General features: G+C 46.5%; 1 protein-coding gene across 3 annotated transcripts in view; it reads right to left on the bottom strand.

The window, feature by feature from the left end:
• LOC110490589 (CCR4-NOT transcription complex subunit 2) overlaps positions 1-17443 on the bottom strand; it is an 84323-nt gene that overhangs the window by 24777 nt on the left and 42103 nt on the right. For all 3 annotated transcript variants that reach the window (XM_036945004.1, XM_036945003.1, XM_036945005.1), the window contains 5 exons: positions 14758-14905; positions 13838-14041; positions 6642-6721; positions 3520-3645; positions 1951-2075 (listed from right to left, as the gene is read on the bottom strand). In XM_036945004.1, the coding sequence (XP_036800899.1) occupies positions 1951-2075; positions 3520-3645; positions 6642-6721; positions 13838-14041; positions 14758-14905 (683 nt within the window). The remainder of the gene's footprint in view (positions 1-1950; positions 2076-3519; positions 3646-6641; positions 6722-13837; positions 14042-14757; positions 14906-17443) is intronic.

Here is a 17443-nt window from a genome sequence, read left to right as displayed (position 1 = left end):
AGCAGAGTAGATTCTGGAGAGAGAGAGACAGGAAGAGAAGCAGAGTAGATTCTGGAGAGACACAGGAAGAGAAGCAGAGTAGATTCTGGAGAGAGAGAGACAGGAAGAGAAGCAGAGTAGATTCTGGAGAGAGAGACAGGAAGAGAAGCAGAGTAGATTCTGGAGAGAGGACCAGGAAGAGAAGCAGAGTAGATTCTGGAGAGAGAGACAGGAAGAGAAGCAGAGTAGATTCTGGAGAGAGGGACAGGAAGAGAAGCAGAGTTTAGATTCTGGAGAGAGGAACAGGAAGATAAGCAGAGTAGATTCTGGAGAGAGGGACAGGAAGAGAAGCAGAGTAGATTCCGGGGAGAGACAGGAAGAGTAGCAGAGTAGATTCCGGGGAGGGATGAAGAGGCATAGTGGAAGAGTACATTCTACACAGGGAGGAAGAATCCTGTTAGAGTCCCAGTATCTTTCCCTGTGCGGTTGGTTCTCCTCCGAACACTAAAGATAGTCTAATAACGTCACTGAAACGGTCTTCACTAAATTGAACTACTTCCTGTGGGATAAATAGAACTACACTTCAGAACAGAAAAACAGGGAAAACTTACACTGGCTTCATTAACTTCTGGGTGACGGGGCGGTATTTGCACATCCGGATGAAATGCATGCCCAAATGCAACTGCCTGCTACTCATCCCCAGAAGATAAGATATGCATATTATTAGTAGATTTGGATAGAAAACACTCTGAAGTTTCTAAAACTGTTTGAATCATGTCTGTGAGTATAACAGAACTTATTTAGCAGGCGAAACCCAGAGGACAAACCATTCAGATTTTTTTGTTGTTGAGGTCACTCTTGTCAATGGGTTTTCAGTGGGAATCCAGATTTCTAAGGGACCTTCTTGCAGTTCCTATCGCTTCCACTGGATGTCAACAGTCTTTAGAAATTGGTTGAGGTCATTCCTTTGTGTAATGAAGAAGTACGGCCATCTTGAACAAGGGTCACTTGAAGTGTACTGTTAGATAGAGGCGCGTGACCAGAAAGCTAGCTTCAGTTTTATCGATTATTTATGTTAAAAAAATACCTAAAGTTGTATTACAAAAGTAGTTTGAAATGTTTTGGCAAAGGTTACAGGTAACTTTTGAGATTTTTTTGTAGTCACGTTGAGCAAGTTGGAACCGGTGTTTTTCTGGATCAAACGCGCCAAATAAAAATTGACATTTTGGATATATATCGACGGAATTAATCGAAAAGGACCATTTGTGATGTTTATGGGACATATTGGAGTGCCAACAGAAGAAGCTCGTCAAAGGTAAGGCATGATTTATATTTTTATTTCTGCATTTTGTGTCGCACCTGCAGGGTTGAAATATGGTTTCTCTCTTTGTTTACTATGGTGCTATCCTCAGATAATAGCATCGTTTGCTTTCGCCTAAAAGCCTTTTTGAAATCTGACATGTCGGCTGGATTCACAACAAGTGTAGCTTTAAATTGCTATCTTGCATGTGTGATTTAATGAAAGTTAGATTTTTATAGTAATATATTTGAATTTCGCGCTCTGCATTTCCCCTGGCTTTTGGGACGCTAGCGTCCCACATATCCCACAGAGGTTAAACAGCCCTCCTACAATGGATTTCAAAAGCCACGTCCCATAGTAAACAGCAGCTCACAAGTCCCTCATCCGTCTCCCTCTCAATCCATTAGAGATGCTGTTTCAGACAGTGACCCGTGTTGATTCCCCCAGCAGCTCTCATACCCCCTGCTACTAGAACACATGTCCCTGCGACATGAATCAATAATAAGTTAGTTTTGTCCTAGTTTAGTTCCAGGTCTCTCTACCCATCAACGAAGCCTCCGAGCTGAGCCACATTAGTCACACAGACGATGATCAACTCCACTCAGCAGGAACAACACCAAACGGACCTTATATCAAACGGCCTAAGTTCCTCCTAGAGATTAAAGACCCACCGTTATGCTGTCGTCGTTGTTCGCCGTGGGGTCCTTGTAGTTGGGACCAGGCAGCGCAGGGAAGTCCTCGTTATGGATGGAGAAGTCTTGGGACTGTTCGTTTGAGGGTTTGGTGACCATTCCAACTGCAGTACAGGAGGACAGGATGGACAGGCTGTAGCTCAGGTTAAATACAGGGACAGAGAAGATCTTTTCTCTCTGGGAAGACAACCATCAATATCGTCGCATCCCAGCAACCCAGAAGCAAAGGTAAACATGTTTTATTTTCCTCACAGACTGGGACACACTCTCACCATAGAGAGGCCTCCCAGCCAGTGGGTTGAGGAGAGGAGGTAGGGGGTCTCACCATAGAGAACCAGTGGGTTGAGGAGAGGAGGTAGGGGGTCTCACCATAGAGAGCCCTCCCAGCCAGTGGGTTGAGTGGAGGAGGTCTCACCACAGAGAACCAGTGGGTTGAGGAGAGGAGGTAGGGGGTCTCACCATAGAGAACCAGTGGGTTGAGGAGAGGAGGTAGGGGGTCTCACCATAAGGAGCCCTCCCAGCCAGTGGGTTGAGTGGAGGAGGTCTCACCACAGAGAACCAGTGGGTTGAGGAGAGGAGGTCTCACCATAAGGAGCCCTCCCAGCCAGTGGGTTGAGGGGAGGAGGTAGGGGGTCTCACCACAGAGAACCAGTGGGTTGAGGAGAGGAGGTAGGGGGTCTCACCACAGAGAACCAGTGGGTTGAGGGGAGGAGGTCTCACCACAGAGAACCAGTGGGTTGAGGGGAGGAGGTCTCACCACAGAGAACCAGTGGGTTGAGGGGAGGAGGTCTCACCACAGAGAACCAGTGGGGTGAGGAGAGGAGGTCTCACCACAGAGAACCAGTGGGTTGAGGGGAGGAGATCTCACCACAGAGAACCAGTGGGTTGAGGAGAGGAGGTTTCACCACAGAGAACCAGTGGGTTGAGGAGAGGAGGTCTCACCACAGAGAACCAGTGGGGTGAGGAGAAGAGGTCTCACCATAGAGAACCAGTGGGTTGAGGAGAGGTGGGGGTCTCACCACAGAGAACCAGTGGGTTGAGGAGAGGAGGTCTCACCACAGAGAACCAGTGGGTTGAGGAGAGGAGGTCTCACCACAGAGAACCAGTGGGTTGAGGAGAGGAGGCCTCACCACAGAGAACCAGTGGGTTGAGGAGAGGGGGTCTCACCACAGAGAACCAGTGGGTTGAGGAGAGGTGGGGGTCTCACCACAGAGAACCAGTGGGTTGAGGAGAGGTGGCGGTCTCACCACAGAGAACCAGTGGGTTGAGGAGAGGAGGTCTCACCACAGAGAACCAGTGAGTTGAGGAGAGGAGGTCTCACCACAGAGAACCAGTGGGTTGAGGAGAGGAGGTCTCACCATAGAGAACCAGTGGGTTGAGGAGAGGTGGGGGTCTCACCATAGAGAACCAGTGGGTTGAGGAGAATAGGTAGGGGGTCTCACCATAAGGAGCCCTCCCAGCCAGTGGGTTGAGGAGAAGAGGTAAGGGGTCTCACCATAAGGAGCCCTCCCAGCCAGTGGGTTGAGGAGAAGAGGTAAGGGGTCTCACCATAAGGAGCCCTCCCAGCCAGTGGGTTGAGGAGAGGAGTAGGGTTCCCACCTCCTTCCCTCCGACTCCGGTCTGCTAACGCTGGGAAGTCTGACAAGTCCAGACCTGTCACGTTTTCACTTCCGTCTACAGCAGGAAGAGAGACGGGACAAGAGAACAGTTAGTCAAGTCACCTCCCAATGTATTAAAAAAGCATTTCAGCGTCTCACACTTTACAGATAAAACAGCTATTCCATAGCCTCATAGCAAACCTCTAGTCAGTTACAGAGAAACAAACCTCCATCTAGTCAGTTACAGAGAAACAAACCTCCCTCTAGTCAGTTAGAGAGAAACAAACCTCCATCTAGTCAGTTAGAGAAACAAACCTCCATCTAGTCAGTTAGAGAAACAAACCTCCATCTAGTCAGTCAAACAAACCTCCATCTAGTCAGTCAAACAAACCTCCATCTAGTCAGTTAGAGAAACAAACCTCCATCTAGTCAGTTAGAGAAACAAACCTCCATCTAGTCAGAGAAACAAACCTCTATCTAGTCAGAGAAACAAACCTCCCTCTAGTCAGTTAGAGAAACAAACCTCCATCTAGTCAGTTAGAGAAACAAACCTCCATCTAGTCAGTTACAGAGAAACAAACCTCCATCTAGTCAGTTAGAGAAACAAACCTCCATCTAGTCAGTTACAGAGAAACAAACCTCCATCTAGTCAGTTAGAGAAACAAACCTCCATCTAGTCAGAGAAACAAACCTCTATCTAGTCAGAGAAACAAACCTCCCTCTAGTCAGTCAGAGAAACAAACCTCCATCTAGTCAGAGAAACAAACCTCTATCTAGTCAGAGAAACAAACCTCCCTCTAGTCAGTCAGAGAAACAAACCTCCATCTAGTCAGTTAGAGAAACAAACCTCCATCTAGTCAGTTAGAGAAACAAACCTCCATCTAGTCAGTCAGAGAAACAAACCTCCATCTAGTCAGTTACAGAGAAACAAACCTCCCTCTAGTCAGTCAGAGAAACAAACCTCCCTCTAGTCAGTCAGAGAAACAAACCTCCATCTAGTCAGTTAGAGAAACAAACCTCCATCTAGTCAGTTAGAGAAACAAACCTCCATCTAGTCAGTCAGAGAAACAAACCTCCATCTAGTCAGTCAGAGAAACAAACCTCCATCTAGTCAGTCAGAGAAACAAACCTCCATCTAGTCAGAGAAACAAACCTCCCTCTAGTCAGTTAGAGAAACAAACCTCCATCTAGTCAGTCAGAGAAACAAACCTCCATCTAGTCAGTTAGAGAAACAAACCTCCATCTAGTCAGTTAGAGAAACAAACCTCCATCTAGTCAGTTAGAGAAACAAACCTCCATCTAGTCAGTTACAGAGAAACAAACCTCCATCTAGTCAGTTAGAGAAACAAACCTCCATCTAGTCAGTTAGAGAAACAAACCTCCATCTAGTCAGTTAGAGAAACAAACCTCCATCTAGTCAGTTAGAGAAACAAACCTCCATCTAGTCAGTTAGAGAGAAACAAACCTCCATCTAGTCAGTTACAGAGAAACAAACCTCCATCTAGTCAGTTAGAGAAACAAACCTCCATCTAGTCAGTTAGAGAAACAAACCTCCATCTAGTCAGTTAGAGAAACAAACCTCCATCTAGTCAGTCAGAGAGAAACAAACCTCCATCTAGTCAGTTAGAGAGAAACAAACCTCCATCTAGTCAGTTAGAGAAACAAACCTCCATCTAGTCAGAGAAACAAACCTCCATCTAGTCAGTTAGAGAAACAAACCTCCATCTAGTCAGTTAGAGAAACAAACCTCCATCTAGTCAGTTAGAGGAACTAACATCCATCTAGTCAGTTAGAGGAACTAACCTCCATCTAGTCAGAGAAACAAACCTCCATCTAGTCAGTTAGAGAAACAAACCTCCATCTAGTCAGTTAGAGAAACAAACCTCCATCTAGTCAGTTAGAGAAACAAACCTCCATCTAGTCAGTTAGAGGAACTAACATCCATCTAGTCAGTTAGAGAGAAACAAACCTCCATCTAGTCAGTTAGAGAAACAAACCTCCATCTAGTCAGTTAGAGAAACTAACCTCCATCTAGTCAGTTAGAGAAACTAACCTCCATCTAGTCAGTTAGAGAAACTAACCTCCATCTAGTCAGTTAGAGAGAAACAAACCTCCATCTAGTCAGTTAGAGAAACAAACCTCCATCTAGTCAGTTAGAGAAACAAACCTCCATCTAGTCAGTCAAACAAACCTCCATCTAGTCAGTCAAACAAACCTCCATCTAGTCAGTTAGAGAAACAAACCTCCATCTAGTCAGTTAGAGAAACAAACCTCCATCTAGTCAGAGAAACAAACCTCCATCTAGTCAGTTAGAGAAACAAACCTCCATCTAGTCAGAGAAACAAACCTCCCTCTAGTCAGTCAGAGAAACAAACCTCCATCTAGTCAGTTAGAGAAACAAACCTCCATCTAGTCAGTCAGAGAAACAAACCTCCATCTAGTCAGTTACAGAGAAACAAACCTCCATCTAGTCAGTCAGAGAAACAAACCTCCATCTAGTCAGTTAGAGAAACAAACCTCCATCTAGTCAGTCAGAGAAACAAACCTCCATCTAGTCAGTCAGAGAAACAAACCTCCATCTAGTCAGTTAGAGAAACAAACCTCCATCTAGTCAGTCAGAGAAACAAACCTCCATCTAGTCAGAGAAACAAACCTCCCTCTAGTCAGTTAGAGAAACAAACCTCCATCTAGTCAGTCAGAGAAACAAACCTCCATCTAGTCAGTTAGAGAAACAAACCTCCATCTAGTCAGTCAGAGAAACAAACCTCCATCTAGTCAGAGAAACAAACCTCCCTCTAGTCAGTTAGAGAAACAAACCTCCATCTAGTCAGTTAGAGAAACAAACCTCCATCTAGTCAGTTAGAGAAACAAACCTCCATCTAGTCAGTTAGAGAAACAAACCTCCATCTAGTCAGTTAGAGAGAAACAAACCTCCATCTAGTCAGTTAGAGAGAAACAAACCTCCATCTAGTCAGTTACAGAGAAACAAACCACAAAAGAAATGATCAAATTACTACTATAACTATTACTTTGTCATCAATGAAGGGTATCAATCAATGTCTTGAACATCACCTGTTCCGTTGAAGATGTTGCTGGATAACGAGTTGTTCATCCCGAACGATGGATTCCGGTTCATTCCAAACCCCGACATACTGAAACAGAGACACTATTTCAGTCGGAATTCAATTTCACATTTGACTCATTCAGCAGATGCTCTTATCCAGGGGCAAATGACAAAACATGGACATCCTGAAACATGGAGAGAGAAACATCATTTCCCTTTAATTCCTGTTCAAGTTGTTACGTCTTAAAACCACGCAATATAGAAAAGTCCCTAAAAAAGTCCAAACCCCCCCATAACACCCTAAGGCGGGTCATAGGTACAGGCTGTTATGACATACGGTAACCTAGTAATAATGGGTCACTAACAGAGCACCCCAGTCACTGCTGAGCACCCCAGTCACTACAGAGCACCCCAGTCACTAACAGAGCACCCCAGTCACTAACAGAGCACCCCAGTCACTAACAGAGCACCCCAGTCACTAACAGAGCACCCCAGTCACTGCTGAGCACCCCAGTCACTACAGAGCACCCCAGTCACTAACAGAGCACCCCAGTCACTAACAGAGCACCCCAGTCACTAACAGAGCACCCCAGTCACTAACAGAGCACCCCAGTCACTAACAGAGCACCCCAGTCACTAACAGAGCACCCCAGTCACTAACAGAGCACCCCAGTCACTAACAGAGCACCCCAGTCACTAACAGAGCACCCCAGTCACTAACAGAGCACCCCAGTCACTAACAGAGCACCCCAGTCACTAACAGAGCACCCCAGTCACTAACAGAGCACCCCAGTCACTAACAGAGCACCCCAGTCACTAACAGAGCACCCCAGTCACTAACAGAGCACCCCAGTCACTACAGAGCACCCCAGTCACTAGAGAGCACCACAGTCACTACAGAGCACCAGAGTCACTGCTGAGCACCACAGTCACTGCTGAGCACCACAGTCATCACATGATCTGACTCTGAACCAAGCTAAAGGTAATTTCTCCCTGTTTCAAGGCTAATTTCATGTCATTGATGAGACCAATAACAGACATTTCATAGCACTGTGTCTGGTAGAGCTTGACATAGAAACTACTAAGGATAGTTGGCTTCCACATTTGCCTCTGAATGCAGATGGGCCACAGTGAAGACCTGTAAAGGACTGTATTCTCAGGCTCAAGGTGCTGATCTAGAATCAGGTCCCCCATGGCCATATAATGATGATAGAAAAGTCTAAACTGATCCCAGATCAGCACTGGTTGCTGTAATCCTACAATAGAGACTGGGGAAACAACGGACGGAAGTCTCCTCTGGCTAACTGACTAGCATGTTACATCAGGAAGGAGTGATGCATTACAAACTACACTGTTTTCTAACCAGTGAAATGGTGTTCGCTCAGCTGTGAGGAGGGCATTTTAAAACATCCCCACTCCCCCCATGCCAAATGGGAATCTGTAGGCCAATCAGGTTCTTCAAAAACAGCCCTTTCATCCAATGAAAACATTCGACCTTGTGCTTGATAGAAAGCCCTTATTAACTTCTTATGGCTGGGGGGCAGTATCGAGTAGCTTGGATGAATAAGGTGCCCAGAGTAAACTGCCTGCTACTCAGACCCAGAAGCTAAGATTTGCATATTATTAGTAGATTTGGATAGAAAACACTCTGAAGTTTCTAAAACTGTTTGAATGATGTCTGAGCATAACAGAACTCATACGGCAGTCAAAAACCAGAGAAAAAAATCTAACCAGGAAGTGGGAAATCTGAGGTTTGTAGTTTTTCAACTCTTTGCCTATCCAAGATGGTGTAAATTTGGTGAGATTGCACTTCCTAAGGCTACCACTAGATGTCAGTCTTTAGAACCTTGTTTCAGGCTTCTACTTTGGAGGAGAGAATAAGAGCTGATTGAGTAAGGGGTCTGCCTGAAGGCCATGAGCTCAGTCAGGCACGCTCCCGTGACAGGTAGCTGCTTTCCATTGCATTTCTAAAGACAAAGGAATTCTCAGATTGAAACATTATTGAAGATTTGTTAAAAACATCCTAAAGATTGATTCTATACATCGTTTGACATGTTTCTACGAACTGTAATGGAATTTGACTTCTCGTCTGGCCTGCGCATCGCAAATTTGGATTTGTGAACTAAAAGGTGCGAACAAAAAGGAGCTATCCGGACATAAATGGACTTTATCGAACAAAACTAACATTTATGGTGGAACTGGGATTCCTGTGAGTGCATTCTGATGAAGATCATCAAAGGTAAGTGAATATTTATAATGCTATCTGACTTCGGTTGACACAACATGGCGAATATCTGTATGGCTTGTTTTGGTCTCTGAGCGCTGTACTCAGATTATAGCATGGTGTGCTTTTTCGGTAAAGCTGTTTTGAAATCTGACACAGCGGTTGCATTAAGGAGAAGTTTATCTAAAGTTCCATGCATAACACTTGTATCTTTTATCAATGTTTATTTTGAGTATTTCTGTAAATTGATGTGGCTCTCTGCAAAATCACCCGATGTTTTGGAAGCAAAACATTACTGAACGTAACACGCCAATGTAAACAGATTTTGGGATATAAATATGAACTTTATCGAACAAAACATACATGTACTGTGTAACATGAAGTCCTATGAGTGTCATCTGATGAAGATCATCAAAGGTTAGTGATGAATTGTATCTATATTTCTGCTTTTTGTGACTCTTCTCTTTGGCTGGAAAAATGGCTGTTTTTCTGTGACTAGGTACTGACCTATCATCAACAGATGGTTTGCTTTCGTCGTAAAGCCTGTTTGAAAATCGGGCACTGTGGTGGGATTAACAACAAGTTGATCTTGAAAATGGTGTAAAATACTTGTATGTTTGAGGAATTTTAATCAACAGAGATTTCCGTTGTTTGAATTTGGCGCCCTGCACTTTCACTGGCTGTTGTCATATCGATCCCGTTAACGGGATCTCAGCCGTAAGAGGTTTTTAATGCACTGGAATGATCCTAATGGGTTAGCTAGACAGATACATAACTACCACACACACACACACGCTTTAGACACACATACACACTTATCTATTGTTGTCATATATAAACAGGTTTACACACCATCTCCATGGAGACAGATGTGGACCACTTCCTCTGTACTGTAGTGTGGGGACTAATTAGCTACACTGGGGAAGAATCAAAGTGATGACAGAGGAGAAAAGGAGAGGAAGTGCAGAGGAAGAGGAGAGAGATGAGATTGAAACTGCTTAGTTGACACCTATTCTCAGACCACTAAACACACCTTCAGGATAACGCAGTAGATATGTCTTCACACTCATCATTCTCCACATCATTAAGAGACAAAGAGAAGAGAGGGTGAATAATACAGTCTACAATACAGTCTACAATATAGTCTAGGATGCAATACAGTCTACAATACAGTCTACAATACAGTCTAGGATGCAATACAGTCTACAATACACTCTAGGTTACAATACAGTCTACGCTACACTCTAGGCTACACTGCAGTCTACACTACAGTCTAGGCCACACTACAGTCTACGCTACACTAGTCTACAATACAGTCTACAATACAGTCTAGGACGCAATACAGTCGAGGCTATGCTACAGTCTAGGCTACACTAGTCTACAATACAGTCTACAATACAGTCTAGGATGCAATACAGTCTACAATACAGTCTAGGCCACACTACAGTCTAGGCTACAATACAGTATACGATACACTAGTCTACATTACAGTCTAGGACGCAATACAGTCTACAATACAATAAAGTCTAGGCTATGCTACACTAGTCTATGCTACACTAGTCTACAATACAGTCTAGGATGCAATACAGTCTACTCTACAGTCTAGGCCACAGTCTAGGCTACAATACAGTCTAGGCTACAATCGAGGCTAGGCTACAATAGAGTCTACAATACAGTCTAGGACGCAATACAATCTACAACACAGTGTAGGACACAATACAGTCTACAACACAGTCTAGGACACAATACAGTCTACAATACAGTCTAGGACGCAATACAGTCTACAATACAGTCTAGGACGCAATACAGTCTACAATACAGTCTAGGCTACGCAGTGGCGTGCCGTGGGCCTGGGGCCTGGGGCCTTCAGTGAGGTCCTACACAGTCCCACCCGAATTAATCCACCTCTTATTACCATCATTATGATGCCACGGCTCTAGACACTGTACATTTAGACAGAAACGCAGTATAACAAGGCGTTGCGTCACCTTGAAATTGACATTTTTATTCAGAGAATTGAAGGTGAATAATACAACACAGTACAGTTCAACTAATAGGCAAGAACATAGTCGAGTGCAACAGAGTTACATTAATATTCTTCTTCTATCTATTTCTGGTCCACAAACTTTGAGCTTTAAGTAAAAAAATGTGTTTTTAAGAAGTGTCAGCACTTTCATCGTGTCCCCTAAATGAAAGTTCCTGTTTACCCAAAAACACGACACAATCAATGAGTCTTTTCAATTTTTCCCTATTTTTCTTCACCTTTTCATTGTGCGGCTCCGTTGCCCTGCGCGCTTGTTCGTTGAGCTGTAGATCCACTCGGGTGTCCCCAAAAGTTTTCAAAAGCACCATTGCTTGTAAGTGCCCAGCCGTACTTTGGTGTCTCGTTGCTGCCTTGGTTTAGACAACTCAAGTTGGCAAAGCCAGTGTGGCTCCAAACACCAAATCCATCACTTGTAAATAACAGGCATTCCCAGCAGTACAGTTTACAGTGCTTCTCGGAGCCTGTGAGCCGTTGATAGCGCTCGTAGTTGGAACTTTGAAAGTGGCGAACGAACCCCTTTCCCGCCTGTGACAGGCTTTGTAGCGTCTGCGTCGGGCGACCTCTCCTTACAACGTCTAACTTTCCTTGAAAAGTTTGTCTTGAGAATGGCGTTATAATTATATCCTCGACCAAATCGATATCTTCTCCTCCTTCCGCCATTGTGGGTTGAAAAAACAGCTTAGTAGTACGCAAATTCATTTGTTTATCAAATTCAGTTTCCTAGTTCTGAGGTCCTGCCCATATAGGACCTGCCTCTCAATATTGGTTATCCAATCAAAAGACGTGCACGCACTACGCCTGCTAGCTGGCTCCTGTGTAACACTGGAGCCAGCCAGCAGGCGTACAATAGCCAACTCTAAAGCTGATTGGTTGACACTAAATTTGAATTTCCATTCACTTTAAGCTACAAGCGCCCACACTGCTGATTCTGAAGGCCTGAGGGCGGATTTTAGACCCCTGGCAACACATGATGGCTGAATATGATTGGATAAAAGATCTAACACTTCAAATCTCAACCTGGGGCTGGAAGCAGTGCAACCAAGAGGAAAGCTATGAAATGAAGAGTATAACTCTTACTCTGGGGAATCATTTAATACATATTTATGGGAAAATATATTTTTTTTAAAATTATATTCTGATGATGTTTAGGCCAGCAGAGAAGGCCTTGCTGGCCCTGACGGCCCACCACGAGGCTACGCTACACTAGTCTACGCTACACTAGTCTACGCTACACTATTCTACAATACAGTCTAGGACGCAATACAGTCGGACGCCACACTACAGTCGAGGCTCAGTATGTGGAAGAGCAGAGGAAGAGGATAGGAGCTACTAAACAAGCTAATGTTACCATGGTTAGGAAGATAATGGAGGAGAGAGAGAGGGAGAGAGAGAGCGAGAGAAAGGGAGAGAGAAAAAGAGCGAGTGAATGAGGCAGTGCATGTTACGCATTTAAACTGACCTTACTCATACCTCTTCCCTCACCCTCCCTTCTCTCTGTGCAGAGTTCTCAATCCCAGCTTGTGTTTACCCAAGGCAGTAAACAGCTCCTGACAGACACTCACTCTGTTAATGTCTTTACAGTACAACAACGTCTCCTTTCAGCCACAGAGTCCATCAGTCACATCATAGGACAAGTCCAACAAAAATGTTGATTGAGACTCAAGACTCCTTGATACTTTATTGTTCTCATAGTTGCTAGTCTAGTGTATCTATCCTCTTATATACCTGACAGGGGTGTACGGGAGTACACCTGGGGGAAGAGGAGCTGGGCTCTTGTGCCATTAAAATCTACCAGATCGGGCCTACCACCGCTGGGTGATCGGGCCTACCACCGCTGGGTGATCGGGCCTACCACCGCTGGGTGATCGGGCCTACCACCGCTGGGTGATCGGGCCTACCACCGCTGGGTGATCGGGCCTACCACCGCTGGGTGATCGGGCCTACCACCGCTGGGTCGTCAGCAAACTTGGTGGTGTTGGAGTCGTGCCAGGCCACGCAGTCGTAGGTGAACAGGGAGTACAGGAGGGGACTGAGCACGCTCCTCGGAGGAGCCCAGTGTTGAGGATCAGCGTAGGTAGATGTGTTTTTACCTAGCCTTATCACTTGGGGGCGGACCATCAGGAAGTCCAGGATCCAGTTGCAGAGGGAGGTGTTTAGTCCCAGCGTCCTAAGCTTAGTGATGAGCTTTGAGGGTACCATGGTGTTGAACGCTGAGCTGTAGTCAATGAACAGCATTCTCACATAGGGGTTCCTTTTGTCCAGGTGGGAAAGAACAGTGTGGAGTGGGTCTAGGGTTTCCGGGATGATGGTGTTGATGTGAGCCATGACCAGCCTTTCAAAGCATTTCATGGCTACAGGGTGGTAATCATTTAGGAAGGTTACCTTCGCTTCCTTGGGCACAGGGACTATGGTAGTCTGCTTGAAACTTGTAGGTATTACAGACTCAGTCAGGGGGAAGTTGAAAATGTCAGTGAAGACACTTGCCAGTTGTGGTAGTGATATTGTTGGTCTGACTGGTTTGACTGGCTTCTATTCCATGGTTTTATACTGTAGTAGGGAGGTAAAAGGTTTGACAGGCTCATATTCCATGGTTTTATACTGTAGTAGGGAGGTAAAAGGTTTGACTGGCTCCTATTCCATGGTTTTATACTGTAGTAGGGAGGTAAAAGGTTTGACAGGCTCCTATTCCATGGTTTTATACTGTAGTAGGGAGGTAAAAGGTTTGACAGGCTCCTATTCCATGGTTTTATTCTGTAGTAGGGAGGTAAAAGGTTTGACAGGCTTCTATTCCATGGTTTTATACTGTTAATTGTCTCACCGTTTCAAAGTCTGTCTTTATTATATGTGACCAACAGGTCTTCATGGTTTCTATGTCCTGTCTTCACAATGTTCAATACATCACCCATTGATACGGTCTGGCTTCATTCTAGTGTTACCTGTTGATGGTGAAAGGTTGCCGTGACTGCTGTTGCTTGGGCATGCAGATGATGCTGGGAGAGGCACGGTTGGGGCTGCCCAGGCCCGAGCTGCCCAGGCTGTTGGTCCTGCCCCCACTAGGCATGCCCCCCACCATGACCTCCTGGCGCCCCACCTGCTGAGGGGTGTTCATCATGTTCCGCGTGTTCATGGGCAGGATGCCCCTACAGTGGAAAAAAGAGAGCGAGAGAGCCAGAGAGACAGAGAGCCAGAGAGCCAGAGAGAGCCAGAGAGAGAGAGCCAGAGAGAGAGAGCCAGAGAGAGCCAGAGAGCCAGAGAGAGCCAGAGAGAGACAGAGAGAGAGAGAGACAGAGAGCCAGAGAGCCAGAGAGCCAGAGAGAGACAGAGAGAGAGAGAGACAGAGAGCCAGAGAGCCAGAGAGAGCCAGAGAGAGACAGAGAGCCAGAGAGCCAGAGAGAGACAGAGCCAGAGAGAGACAGAGAGAGAGAGAGACAGAGAGAGAGAGAGACAGAGAGAGAGAGAGAGAGAGAGAGAGAGAGAGAGAGAGAGAGAGAGAGAGAGAGAGAGAGAGAGACACACAGATATGATCAGGGTGGCGTGATCAGGACAACATGAAAAGCACCTTGTATAAAAAGAGAACCGCATAAGAATGGCTGATTCATCAAAACCTTGTTTTTATTAGACACAATGAGTGATATTGACCTACTAAAAACAACAGTCCTAACCCCATAGGGAGGAGCTCACCGGGCTGCTGACAGCTGCTCTGTCATGAACAATATGCTCCTTTTACCAAGCAACTAATGCATCAGTCGGCTGAACCAGGTCGGTAGAACCAGACATGCTGAGATGAATCCCAGAGCCAACTAGGTGACTGTCAATGGAAATGGTCAGCACGTGGCCTATAAGTGGAGGGGTGTACCTGCTTGGCGAGGGAGGAGTATGGAGGGACATTGTGGGGGCGACTCCAGAGGCAGGGGTAACGTGGCTCGGTAGCTGGTTGCCCTGTGGTAAGCTGCGATTCAACTGAGCCGTGTTGCTCATGCCCCTCATAGGGAACCCTAGGGCACCTGGACGTCACAGACAACACAGACACACAGGGGAGAAAGGTGGTTATAGTTGGGAGAAACACAGGCTTTAAAACGGTCAGCTATATTCCTTTATTCAGTAGACATACACAGAAGGACGGGGGAGAAAGGCGGTGGGTTAGAGTCGGAGATAAACAGGCTTTGGACTGGTGAGCTCTGAAGACGCTAGGCTATATTCCTGTAAAATACTTGGGAGAAACAGAGATTGAGTATTTCAAGACAACAGCTGACAGGAGAAGCCCGATAGTGACAACATGGAACAGGGCCTAAAACCCAGAGGGCTACTGTATTTATATTGATCTGTGTACCAAGGTCGGCCTCAATTACACTTTCAACTCAGCCAATTCAATCCACTTCCTGCACTGAACAGGATATGGAGTTGACCGCAATCCTTTCCTGTAGAGCATTATGCCATAGGTAGGACATATTAACCCAGCTAAAGGATCAGACCGGAGGACGTGTGTTTAGTCCCAAATGGCATCTTATTCCCTATTAAGTACACTACTTTTGACCAGAGCTCTAAATGCAGGCTAAGCAGTGACAGAATGCAGGCTAGGCAGTGACAGAATGCAGGCTAGGCAGTGACAGAATGCAGGCTAGGCAGTGACAGAATGCAGGCTAGGCAGTGACAGAATGCAGGCTAAGCAGTGACAGAATGCAGGCTAAGCAGTGACAGAATGCAAGCTAAGCAGTGACAGAATGCAGGCTAGGCAGTGACAGAATGCAGGCTGGGCAGTGACAGAATGCAGGCTGGGCAGTGACAGAATGCAGGCTGGGCAGTGACAGAATGCAGGCTGGGCAGTGACAGAATGCAGGCTGGGCAGTGACAGAATGCAGGCTGGGCAGTGACAGAATGCAGGCTAGGCAGTGACAGAATGCAGGCTAGGCAGTGACAGAATGCAGGCTAGGCAGTGACAGAATGCAGGCTAAGCAGTGACAGAATGCAGGCTAAGCAGTGACAGAATGCAGGCTAAGCAGTGACAGAATGCAGGCTAAGCAGTGCCAGAATGCAGGCTAAGCAGTGCCAGAATGCAGGCTAAGCAGTGACAGAATGCAGGCTAGGCAGTGACAGAATGCAGGCTAAGCAGTGCCAGAATGCAGGCTAGGCAGTGACAGAATGCAGGCTAGGCAGTGACAGAATGCAGGCTAAGCAGTGCCAGAATGCAGGCTAAGCAGTGCCAGAATGCAGGCTAGGCAGTGCCAGAATGCAGGCTAAGCAGTGACAGAATGCAGGCTAGGCAGTGACAGAATGCAGGCTAGGCAGTGACAGAATGCAGGCTAGGCAGTGACAGAATGCAGGCTAGGCAGTGACAGAATGCAGGCTAGGCAGTGACAGAATGCAGGCTAGGCAGTGACAGAATGCAGGCTAGGCAGTGACAGAATGCAGGCTAGGCAGTGACAGAATGCAGGCTAGGCAGTGACAGAATGCAGGCTAAGCAGTGACAGAATGCAGGCTAGGCAGTGACAGAATGCAGGCTAAGCAGTGCCAGAATGCAGGCTAAGCAGTGCCAGAATGCAGGCTAAGCAGTGACAGAATGCAGGCTAAGCAGTGACAGAATGCAGGCTAAGCAGTGACAGAATGCAGGCTAAGCAGTGCCAGAATGCAGGCTAGGCAGTGACAGAATGCAGGCTAGGCAGTGACAGAATGCAGGCTAAGCAGTGCCAGAATGCAGGCTAGGCAGTGCCAGAATGCAGGCTAAGCAGTGACAGAATGCAGGCTAGGCAGTGACAGAATGCAGGCTAGGCAGTGACAGAATGCAGGCTAGGCAGTGACAGAATGCAGGCTAAGCAGTGACAGAATGCAGGCTAAGCAGTGACAGAATGCAGGCTAAGCAGTGACAGAATGCAGGCTAGGCAGTGACAGAATGCAGGCTAGGCAGTGACAGAATGCAGGCTAGGCAGTGACAGAATGCAGGCTAGGCAGTGACAGAATGCAGGCTAAGCAGTGACAGAATGCAGGCTAGGCAGTGCCAGAATGCAGGCTAGGCAGTGACAGAATGCAGGCTAGGCAGTGACAGAATGCAGGCTAGGCAGTGACAGAATGCAGGCTAGGCAGTGACAGAATGCAGGCTAGGCAGTGACAGAATGCAGGCTAGGCAGTGACAGAATGCAGGCTAGGCAGTGACAGAATGCAGGCTAAGCAGTGCCAGAATGCAGGCTAGGCAGTGACAGAATGCAGGCTAGGCAGTGACAGAATGCAGGCTAGGCAGTGACAGAATGCAGGCTAGGCAGTGACAGAATGCAGGCTAGGCAGTGACAGAATGCAGGCTAGGCAGTGACAGAATGCAGGCTAAGCAGTGACAGAATGCAGGCTAAGCAGTGACAGAATGCAGGCTAAGCAGTGCCAGAATGCAGGCTAAGCAGTGCCAGAATGCAGGCTAAGCAGTGACAGAATGCAGGCTAGGCAGTGACAGAATGCAGGCTAAGCAGTGCCAGAATGCAGGCTAGGCAGTGACAGAATGCAGGCTAGGCAGTGACAGAATGCAGGCTAAGCAGTGCCAGAATGCAGGCTAAGCAGTG

The sequence above is a fragment of the Oncorhynchus mykiss genome, chromosome 15, assembly GCF_013265735.2.
Source record: "Oncorhynchus mykiss isolate Arlee chromosome 15, USDA_OmykA_1.1, whole genome shotgun sequence".
NCBI lineage: Eukaryota > Metazoa > Chordata > Actinopteri > Salmoniformes > Salmonidae > Oncorhynchus > Oncorhynchus mykiss.
The sequence above is the reverse complement of the archived record's forward strand: the minus strand, read 5'-3'. Positions and strand labels throughout refer to the sequence as shown.